Genomic DNA, 11,867 nt, shown 5'->3' on the forward strand with positions numbered 1-11,867 from the left:
AACGGGGGAGTTTAACTCCAAATTAATTCTGCTTATATTGGATTCCCTCCCTGGCTTCGTAGCCCCCAAAGTAGGTGATTCGAACCGAACTGGGTAAACAATTCTGTGTGTTCCTTATTGTTTTTATGTTGTTTTGTAATTACTATCTGTGTTGTGTAATTGTGGATGTCATAACATTCAGTCAGACATCGAGTGTGCGTTGCTAGAATTTTTAGGTTTTTCTCAAGAAATTCCGCTTCCCTCGAGTCGAGGACGCTACCAACTTGAAGATCCTAATTCACCACGAGCACAAGCCCGAACACATACTCGGCCAGGCCCCTTAGTGAAAGTCGTCGCTCTCACAGGAACAACGACTTAGGGGGCTCCCCTATTCTGGACTGGACCGAGCAGGCCCACCCTTACCCTTGGACCGAGCAGGCCCAAGTCCCTTGGATAGCCGAGCAGGCCCAATTTTCTTGGGCCCAATTCCCAATTATCGTTCCTAGCACGTGGGCCTCCAATTGAATTTGGCCCAATTAAGAAACCTTGGCCCAATGCTGGGAGCTATAAATACCCTCTTTGACTAGAGGGTCAGGTATTCATTCTTTACGATCCATTCCATCCAATCCATCCATTAACATATTTCTAATTCCATCCATTAACATATTTCTAATTGATGATATCCATCTAAAACATAATAAAAAAATTCTTAATTTTTTTAAATATCATAAAAAAATAGTTTAAATATTCTAAAATATTTTTTAAATTTCAAAAAAAAAATTATATAATTCCAAAATATTTTTTCGTTCTTCCGAAAAACTCGAATTCTCTAGAAAAAGAACTCCACTTTTTTAATTTTTCCGATAAAGCTCGATTTTATCGTTTTTTTAAAGAAAAAACCCGACTTGTCATATTTTCGTAAAAAAACTCGATTTGTGTTTTTCGAAAAATCTCGATTTTTTTCGTTTTTTTCGAAAAAAACTTGATTTTTCGAAAAACCTAGATTCTTCGTTTTTCCGAAAAACTCGATTTTTTCATTTTTGTGAAAAAACATGACTTTCGTTTTTCCAAAAGAAACTCGCCTTTTTCGTTTTTCTGAAAAAAAACTCGACTTTTTTCGTTTTTTGAAAAATCTGGCTTTTCGTTTTTCCGAAAAAAAACTTGTCTTTTCCTTTTTCCAAAAAAACTCGATTTTTTTATTTTTCTAAAAAAAACTCGATTTTTCATTTTTTTCGAAAAACCTTGCTTTTTCGTTTTTCCGAAAAAACACAATTTTTTCTTTTTTTCCGAAAAAACTCGACTTTTTTGTTTTTTTGAAAAAGCTTGATTTTTTCGTTTTTCTGAAAAACCTCGAGTTTTTTCGAAAAATAACTCGATTTTATTTTTCCCAAAAAAACTCCGCCTTTTTTGTTTTTTCAAAAAATTCCTTTTTTTTGTTTTTCGGGAAAACTCGATTTTTTATTTTTCAAAAATACTCTTATTTTTTAAAAAAACTCGATATTTAATTTTTTTGAAAAAACTCGATTTTTTGTTTTTCCGAAAAATAACTCAATTTTTTGTATTTTTTTTAAAAACTATTTTTATTATTTTTAAAATAATAATTTAATAGATTTAAAATATAATATAAAAATATTTCTGGATTATCAAAATATGTTGGAAGTATTGAATTCATCCATGTATATAAGTGGATGGATTTATTCCATCCATTAATTTATTTTTTATGTAGTGGATGAATTGAAGGGATCTTTTAGTACATAGATTTGATGGATTTTAGTTTACTTGATCAAATTGTCACCCCCTACCCCATTGTATTTTGGTTTCGTTCTAATAAATCGTTACTTATTAAAAAAAAGGTTTGGCATTGTAGAGTCACCTATCCTACTCACATACGCCAAACCAAATGTTACTACGTATCATACTACTACAAAATTCAATCAATTGCCATGTCATTATATTTTGGCCTGATTCTATATGGGCCAAATTCTACAACGTGCTAGTCTATTAATATTTAAAAAAAAACGGTCACCAACCAAATAACTCTCCTTTTGTGCTATAAATTTATTGCATAAAACCAACAATCTTTGGACTAGAAAATCACCATATAAACAAAGAGGTTCTCTAATCTAATAACCTTAGCTATAAAAAAAAACTATGGCCAATCCAAACCCTGTCCTTCCTTTGTATGAAAAAAATTGGTACAAACACAATTATAAAAGAGTATTGGATAGCATAATTTTAATCCTTCTTTTGTTGCTGCTTGGTTACCGTTTTATATCTGTCAACCACTATTCCCTTCCTTGGTTTGTTGCTTTCATGTGTGAATCTTGGTTCACCCTAGGTTGGATTTTCACCATGTCCACTCAATGGACTCCCGCTCTTGTCAAAACCTACCCACAACGTCTCCTACAAAGGTATCTTTCTTATCTGTATACAAATAATCACTGGAAACACAAATACATAATTGCTCCAGTCTGAGTTTGAAATTTTGTATTGCTGTAAAATCAAACAAAATGAATTTTACTTATTATATATATATTAAGAATTCTTAGACTCAACATAGTATCGTTAATTTTATACTTCTTTATATTAAAACTATTTTATTGAATGAAGTTTGCATCGCTTTTGTCACAAAAAAAAAAAATTAAGGATACTATTCATCTATTTTTACTAACTACTTATAGTATTATATATGTTTCATATATCAATTAATCATATAAATTATTTTCTTCGACAAACTAATTGTTAAAATTAATAAGGAATAGTTTTCTATTTCCATATTTAATGAGTTATTAATTTTAACTATTAGATTGAAAAGAATTAATGGTCAAGATGTGGAGTAAGTTATTATAACTTACTCTTGGAGTAAATATAACTCTCCTATATATATATATATATATATATATATATATATATATATATATATATATATATATATATATATATATATATATATATATATATAAGTTATACGAGAATGTGAAAATAAATGTGAACTACTATATTTTAAAATAAATTGTAGAGATTATGCAGGGGCGGATCTAGACATTATATATTAGTGTGGCTAAACATGAAAAAATATATTATTGTGGGCAGGGGCGGATCTAGACATTATATCTCAGTATTTCATATTAGTTTTTAATACTTTAACAAATTAATTGTAGGTGAATTCTTATTTACCCACCTCAAAAAGGTGGGTAAGGTTACCTTTAATGTAAAATGCATTGAAAACATTAAATAATTGTTCTATATGATAAATAATTAAATACATAAAAATTAAATGGTGTCGTCTAATTGGTAGAATGTACACTACCCATCTTTTTGTGATGGGTAGAGAAGTTGTCCCCTTAATAGTATTGTATTAATCCATAATAAATTTTAAATAGATTTTATATATATATATATATATATATATATATATATATATATATATATATATATATATATATATATATATATAATTACAAGATTACTAATAATTAGTAAGCGGAAGCGGGTGCAATATTATATTTTTCATAAGATTTGGGATGTCTTTATTACCAATATTTTCACTTTAGTGTTAGAAATTTATTTACAATGTCCATACCACTAAGCTAGGATATCAGTCTAAAATGTGAAGGAATAAGTGATTTTGTATTAGTATAGAATAGGAAAATATGATATATTATTTGGGGTGAAACAGTTTAAATAGTTGTCACTTGCAAGAAGCCAAAACATTTTGTTATCCTTAATGTGTATATAGTATGTAATAAAAAAAATTGAAATAACTGGTGTGGCTATTGTCTCAATGTCAATATGCCCATGTTATTCTTTTTTTCTCTCTTTTTCATTATTAAAATAAATGATGGAAGAGAGAAAAAAGAATGACATATAATTTATATCATTTATTTTAAAATATAATAGTTCTGATTTATTCTCACTTTCCCATATAACTTACTCATATATATTAATAATGGAGAAGAGAAAAAAAGAATGAAACAAAATCTCCACCATTTATTTTAAAATTCAATATTCTCACAAAAAATGTCATTTTCATAAGATACATCTCATATATATATATATATATATATATATATATATATATATATATATATATATATATATATATATATATATATATATATATATATATATATATATATATATATATATATATATATATATATATATATATATATATATATATATATGAGGATGGATATATTTACTCCAAGAGTAAATGTTGAAGACTTACTCCAAATCTTAACCATTGATTTTCATTGATCTAACGGTTTTAATTGATCATTTAATCTAATTACTTTTGAATTTTTTTTATAAAATTAATTAAAGCTGTTAGATTAATGGTAGTCAATTGTTAAGATTTGGAGTAAGTCGTCAACACTTACTCTTGGAGTAAATATATTCATTATATATATATATATATATATATATATATATATATATATATATATATATATATATATATATATATATATATATATAGGGGACGACTCAAGTGAGAACACTTGATTATTATGAGAAATGAGAACAATGAATCACGACCATTAAATTTTGATTTTGTTGATTTTAATGGATTGGATTGGTTTCTCTATAACCAAGTGTTCTCACTTGAGTCGTCCCCTATATATATATATATATATATGTGTGTGTGTGTGTGTGTGTGAGGAGAGATATATTTACTCTAGGAGTAAGTTATTATAACTTACTCTAAATCTGGACCATTCATTCTTCTCAATCTAATGGTTAAAAATAATAAGCAAAATTTTGTCTCTCCACATTTAGTTACTTATTATTTTTAACCGTTAGATTGAAAACAATTAATGGTCAAGATATGGAGTAAGTTATAGTAACTTATCCTGGAGTATATATATCCCTCTTCATATATATATATATATATATATATATATATATATATATATATATATATATATATATATATATATATATATATATATATATATATATATATATATATATATATATATATATATATATATATATATATATATATATATATATATATATATATATATATATATATATATATATATATTAAAGTTATTTTTAAAGATATGTAAGATGGAAACGGACTATTGTATAAAGATTTAAAATTTATCACATAAAATAATTGTTATTATTAAATTATAAAATTAATTAAAATTTAATTTTTTTTTCCAATAAATTGTAGTTTACCTCCAAAATTTTATTACTTTCCTAATTTAATTATCAAATGAGAGAGAAAGCAAAGTATGTCATTTTGTAATGTTAGTGTTTTTTTTCAATAATTAATGGTATTAATCATAAAAGGGCTACAACCGACATATCTACCTCTTTATACACTTTATATGCAAGAGAGGTAAAATGTTTCAAAAATGAAAATTACAGGACATAGAAGAAACTTAATTGATCAGAACCATTTTCACGATGCTAACACGATAGCACTGAAACAATCGTCAAAGTTGAAGATGTTTCATTTAAAAAGGATCCATTTCTCATAAACCAAATATTCCATACAACCGCTAACCATACCCTTCGTTTAATCTTTCCTTTAACACTTTAATTTTGTAATGTTAATGTATATACTCCTGATGCTTTTCAATATTTTCAGCGTAGAAGAACTTCCAGCAGTAGATTTATTTGTGACAACAGCAGACGACGAGTTAGAACCACCAATCATCACAGTAAACACAGTCCTATCACTATTATCACTCGACTATCCATCTCACAAACTATCTTGTTACGTTTCCGATGATGCATGTTCTCCTCTAATCTTCTACGCTCTTCAACAAGCTTCAAATTTCGCTAAACATTGGGTCCCTTTTTGTAAAAAATACAACATACAAATTCGAGCTCCATTTCGTTACTTCAATGATGACAACGACACCACAAATAATGAAGAATTCAGACAAGAGTGGCTACAGATGAAGGTAAGTAACAAGTTGTGGCATGATTGTGCCAACAAAATGAAGATTTGTCTGACCACAAAATGCTAAACGGTTTTTGTTTTGCTTGTGTATGTTGATAGGATATGTATGAGCATCTTTGCCGTGAAATTGATGTGGACCCAAAATCGATTCCAAACTTACTTGAAGGAGAATTTGCAGTTTTCTCAAATACAAATAAGACAAATCATCCGGCTATTATCAAGGTATTATTTGTTTTGTTCTACCGCAACCTTTAGTTCGCAGTAATTTGGTGCGAGATCCTTAACAACTTTTTCTTTATAAAAGACGTTTCAGTAGTTTGAGGTGTTTAAGTATTGTATATACAGCATAAACTACCTTTAACTTTGATTTCCCAACAATTAAAGACTATTTTAGCCGGTCCGAAATAATTCTCAAAGATGAATGTATGGTGGAATCTAGAATGTATTCAATTTAAAAGTGACTCCACTCTTAGTGTTTTTTTTAGTGTAATCAAATTATTTTTTTGTGGTTTTTTAAGATTAGAACATCACCTCTAAATAATTTCAGATGTTATATTTCTTAAAATAGAAAGTGTCATGGCATGTCAAAAGATATTGGGAATGTAGTTTTTCTTTTACAGTGAGTCTCAAAATTTTGATTCATGAAATTAACATTTATGCATTATCAATTCAAAACTATAGCATCATTTTCATAGGCCAGTTTTCAAAATATTTTCATTAATTTCTCTTAAGTTCCATATGGTGTGTAATTTTCCTTTTTTCCGAGCCTTTTCTCGGATCTTTTGTAATCGAGTTTGAGAATTTTTGTTCTCTTTTAATGAAGCTTGCTTACAAAAAAAAAAGTTTTCAAAATATTTTCATTAAGTTTTTAGAAAATACTAGTATACATTACTTCAAACAAAAAATCTAAAGCATTCATTTAAACTTCTAAGATTATATATCTGACAACATTAATTTATAAGGTTATATGGGAGAACGAGGAAATGGTTGAAGATGGATTGCCACATCTGATCTACTTATCTAGAGAGAAGAGGCCAAAGCAGCCTCATCATTTCAAAGCCGGTGCCATGAATGTCTTGGTAAATTCTTTACATCCTTAATGACATTTGTTTATATGATTAATCACATTATTAGCTTATTATAAACACTTAATTTAAGCTTCCTGATTTTTATTCAGACAAGAGTCTCTAGCTTAATTACCAATGCACCTTTCATGTTGAACGTCGATTGTGACATGTTTGTAAACAATCCAAAGATTGTTCAACATGCGATGTGCATTTTGCTTGATTCAAAAGGAGAAAAAGAAGTTGCTTTTGTACAATGTCCTCAACAATTCTACGCTACACTTAAAGACGATCCTTTTGGAAATCAGATGACTATTTTGTATAAGGTATTATACAAAATCATAAAAATACGAAATAAATTTTGTCATTGCATTAATTTGATCACTTTTTAAAATAACATATGCAGTATCTTGGAGCTGGATTAGCAGGACTCCAAGGCATGTTCTACGGTGGAACGAACTGTTTTCATAGAAGAAAAGTTATATACGGTCTTTCTCCTGATGACATGGAAAATGGTACGCACATATTAATTTAAATATCTTTTAAAGATTTATATTCGGTCTGATTGCATTTTTTATCTCTTTTTTATTGTGCACATAAAAATTAATCTCATTTTTACATTGAAGTTTTTGTTAATCAAATATCACTCTAAAATTGAACTCGCACGGGCGTGTTACTTCTAGTTCTATATAAAGTTGTCAGAATCCTAAGTATGTTAAGTTTTACACATAGGATCAAACCAATTATTAGAGGAGGAGCTAAAACAAAAATTCGGAGCTTCCAACGAACTTACGAAATCAATTGTTCATGCTTTGGAAGGGAGGACACATTCACCTGGTGACATCAATGTTAAAAAAGCAGTTGAAGAAGCTACTAAAGTTGCTTGTTATGGATATGAATATGAAACTACTTGGGGTAAACAGGTTTGTCACACAAATTTATAATTCAGCATATATATTTTCTCTGTAGCACTAATACTTCTGAAAAAAAGCGTTTCAATATCACTATGGGTGTTTGAAACCAACACTAACACTTGTGGAATTAAGAGTTGCTATGAATTTATGAAATTTTAGGTCGGTTGGATGTATGGATCAATAACAGAAGATGTCTTAACTGGACTAACAATACACGAAAAAGGTTGGAAATCAGAATTATGTACACCAGATCCAATTGCTTTCACAGGATGCGCTCCAAGTGATAACCCAACAAGTATGTCACAATATAAAAGATGGGCCACAGGAATGCTTGAAATATTCTTTAGCAAGCATTGTCCTATTCTTGGTACCATTTTTGCTAAACTTTCTTTTAGGGAATTCTTAGCTTATATGTGGATCGTTAATTGGGGCTTCAACCCATTTGCTCAAGTATGCTACTCATGTCTAATTGCTTATTGCATCATTACCAAATCTTACTTCTTGCCAAAGGTGAGTATTGAAAAATACACACATACCTATCAATGTCAGTGCTACATAGAGTCGTCTTTAATTTTTTTTAGGTAGTGTGTTAGTAAGTCTCAATTAAACCATGAAAAAATAACTAGAGACTCTTTTTAAATCTATTTTAACATTGACAAATTATGAGGTTCTAATTACTTACGATTTGACATTGACAAGTTTTGGGCACTATGCGGTAGCTCCTGCCTTGCATGCCTTCAAAAATGGCACCAGTGTTACACATGATCACTTTAAGAACTTGCAAGAGAGACTCCTGTAGAGTGTCCAAAACTTATCATGATTTAGTTCTGACTAAATAGAGTCTCATACAATATTTTTTACGATTAAAGTATCGCCAAATAGAGCCTTGGTAATTTTTCTATGGTTGAAGTGTGGGTAACTTACTCAGAGCCTCGAAAAACTTGAGACGATTCTAGTGCTAGTACTATGTATTTACAAACTTGTGACGACATAATAACACACTTATGTTTTTTTTAATTTCAGGATCAAGGCATTTATATTCCTATAACACTAGTTGTGATTTACAATGTATATACTCTATATGAATATTTAGCTTCAGGGCTGTCAATAAGAGAATGGTGGAACAATGAAAGAATGTCAAGAATAACACCTATGAATGCTGGATTATGTGGATTTATTACTATGTTACTAAAATTATTGGGAGTATCCAACACTGTTTTTGACATAACAAAGAAAGATCTTCCCCCGTTTAGCGAAGATACACAAGATAAGAATGCTGGTAGATACACGTTTGATGAGTCATTGGTTTTCTTGCCGGGAACAACTACCTTGTTGTTGCAATTAACAGCAATACTTATCAAGCTTTTGGGGCTTCAAAAACAAGTAATAAGAGGGGATTATGAGTGTGGAATGGTTGAAATGTTGTGTAGTGTGTATTTGATCATATGTTACTGGCCATTTCTTAGAGGATTGTTTGAGACAGGAAAATATGGGATTCCTTTGACTACAATATGCAAAGGAGGAACTTTGACATGCTTGTTTGTCTTTCTTTGTAGAAGGACAGTTTCTAGTTGATATATGCTTTAGGATATAAATGTCTTCACCATGAGTAACAATATTTGTTTAGACATTTTGTAAATTATATCCAAAGTGTAGCACATGTCCCAGGGTATAAACTATGCATTTGTTGGTTCTTTTTTGAAAAGAATTTCATTAACATAATGCAACTTATTCTTTTTGCAATAAATTTGAAATATTATATTATGCTTATTAGTTTTGAGTGTTTCAAAAGGATTGGAATGAAATAGAATTTTCTTAAGCTGAAATGGTTGACTCTACATAAAATCATAATAGATTAATTTAAAGATTAAGACTCTGTTTATTTTATTTTTTAAAAATAGAACTTTTATTTGTATTTTAGAAATATTTTTTATAAAAATGTTCTTTTTTAATATATAATTCTGAGTCGACCGATGGCTCAATAAAGAAGGTATACATGTTATTCTAAGCAAAGCACAATAGCTATTTGATCTTGATGCATATATGTTTTAACATGTGTAAGACTAAAGGTATACACACTTTTAATATTTCAGTCTGCCCTTTTTTAGACTCTGCCACTGACTTGGGTGTTCCATTAAACATGAGACTTATTGCACTGCATCAAGAGTCTATCATCTCAATTCACACATAGTTTTGGTTTTGGTACAAAACAATAGTTCCGTTTGTGGGAATTGACTTGTGATTCTCGCTAATTTCCACTATCAGATATTGTCTCATCTCATCAATCTTTTGCAAATTTTTAACCCTTTAGCCTAAAAATGCATATTTACAACAGGTTTCTATGGAGAACCACAAATGTGAGGATTGCAAATACCTTCCCCATGCATAACTAACTCCCGTATCCAAATCTTTTCTTTTGTTGGGTTTTACCGGTATTTTCCCTTTCCTTTGGAAACAATAAAGTTAAATGGCGACTCTTGCTTTGCGAGTTAAGTTAATCAATAGCTAAATATCATTTTTTTTGTGCCTTTGTGCACTTTTCTTTTGAAAACCTTTTTAGAAAGGAAGAACATTAGTCCAATTGTAACACCCCATTTCCCCATCGTAAATTAAATAAGTATTCAGAGTAATTAAAAATATCAATCAACGTCAAATGGGATGCTACATCATAAACATCTTACAAATTGCTTAGATATTTAAACAAAGATATATAACACATTAGTTCGGATGAACTGATTCCATAGTCACCATATTGTTCAAACTTCAATTTATTAATGCAACAGAAATAGTTAATGCATAGTAATCATCATCTTCGAATCAACTCAAAAGCAATACCAACATCGCAGTAATATAAAAGAGAATTCACAATCTTCTCAAAACTTCCCAAAAACAATCATGAACAAAGAATTGCAAAAACAAGCGTTCATCCCCCGGTGTTACGTTCAGAGCAAAACCCGACTCGATCTACGCAATACTAGGCGTTGCTCATACCTCAGCTACTCTAATCCTTGTCACCTACGCGTTACCCACGTAGAAGTAACATTCAAACAGAAGGGGTGAGATATCATAACAATATTAAAAACGTATGATAACAAGTATATGAGAATATTGTCATACACAATTCACCACTCCGCAACAAATCAACATCATTTATTCAAGAGATGGTATATCATCATTCCACAACAAATAACTCATCATCACATCATCACTTATACAAAAAGTCGTCATAAAAAAGTTCATCACCTCTCATCATCATGTAAAATGCAATGCGACTAACAACTATGCAAATGCATGTGGTACCAACAGGGCATAAGCCCCCATCTCAATTTCTAATAAATAGAGGCAGCAACAAGGTATAAGCCTTCATCTTAATTTGCCAATCCATACCATATTACAGAGCATAAGCTCGCCTCATGTATGCAATGTATGCAACACAACATGCAACAATGACAATTATGCAACCATAAGGCATAAGCCTACATCTCAATTTCCAATAAATAGAGGCAGCAGTAACATCATTATCATTGTCATCAATACAATATGAAGTCCATACAACCGTTGTTCTTGTAACATCAACATCATCATTAATCATCACAAAATCACCACACTTCGCATTATAATAAAACACCGGAAAATATAAGTTCTTTAGAAAATATCCTCGAAATGTTCTCAAATTAGTTTTATTGGATAGAAAATACTTTTAGCTTTCCGTAGGTTGGAACGATAATTAAATCAGGGTTACGATCACAAAGACATGACCAAAACAATTTAAAAAATATTTTTCTGTTTCGTAACAGTATGTGTCGACTCATAATTCAAAATTTTGATTTTTAATCCAACATGTATCGACACATACTCATATGTGTTGACCCCAATATATTCCAGTCTCTGTTTTTGGAAAAATGCACAGTATGTATCGACACGTACTACTTTGTGTCGATATCGACACATCAGCTAACATATCGACACATACAACTTTAAAACTTC

General features: G+C 29.7%; 1 protein-coding gene across 1 annotated transcript; it reads left to right on the forward strand.

The window, feature by feature from the left end:
• Nucleotides 1–2,039: 2,039 nt before the first annotated feature.
• On the forward strand, nucleotides 2,040–9,588 carry LOC131601777 (cellulose synthase-like protein H1). Its single transcript, XM_058873673.1, has 9 exons — nucleotides 2,040–2,390; nucleotides 5,585–5,903; nucleotides 6,002–6,124; nucleotides 6,865–6,981; nucleotides 7,080–7,292; nucleotides 7,373–7,481; nucleotides 7,699–7,889; nucleotides 8,040–8,390; nucleotides 8,904–9,588. The coding sequence occupies exons 1-9, from the start codon at nucleotides 2,131–2,133 to the stop codon at nucleotides 9,453–9,455; spliced, it is 2,235 nt and encodes a 744-aa protein (XP_058729656.1). The 5' UTR covers nucleotides 2,040–2,130; the 3' UTR covers nucleotides 9,456–9,588.
• Nucleotides 9,589–11,867: the final 2,279 nt, after the last annotated feature.

Source organism: Vicia villosa, linkage group LG5 (genome assembly GCF_029867415.1).
Source record: "Vicia villosa cultivar HV-30 ecotype Madison, WI linkage group LG5, Vvil1.0, whole genome shotgun sequence".
In the NCBI taxonomy this organism is placed as follows: domain Eukaryota; kingdom Viridiplantae; phylum Streptophyta; class Magnoliopsida; order Fabales; family Fabaceae; genus Vicia; species Vicia villosa.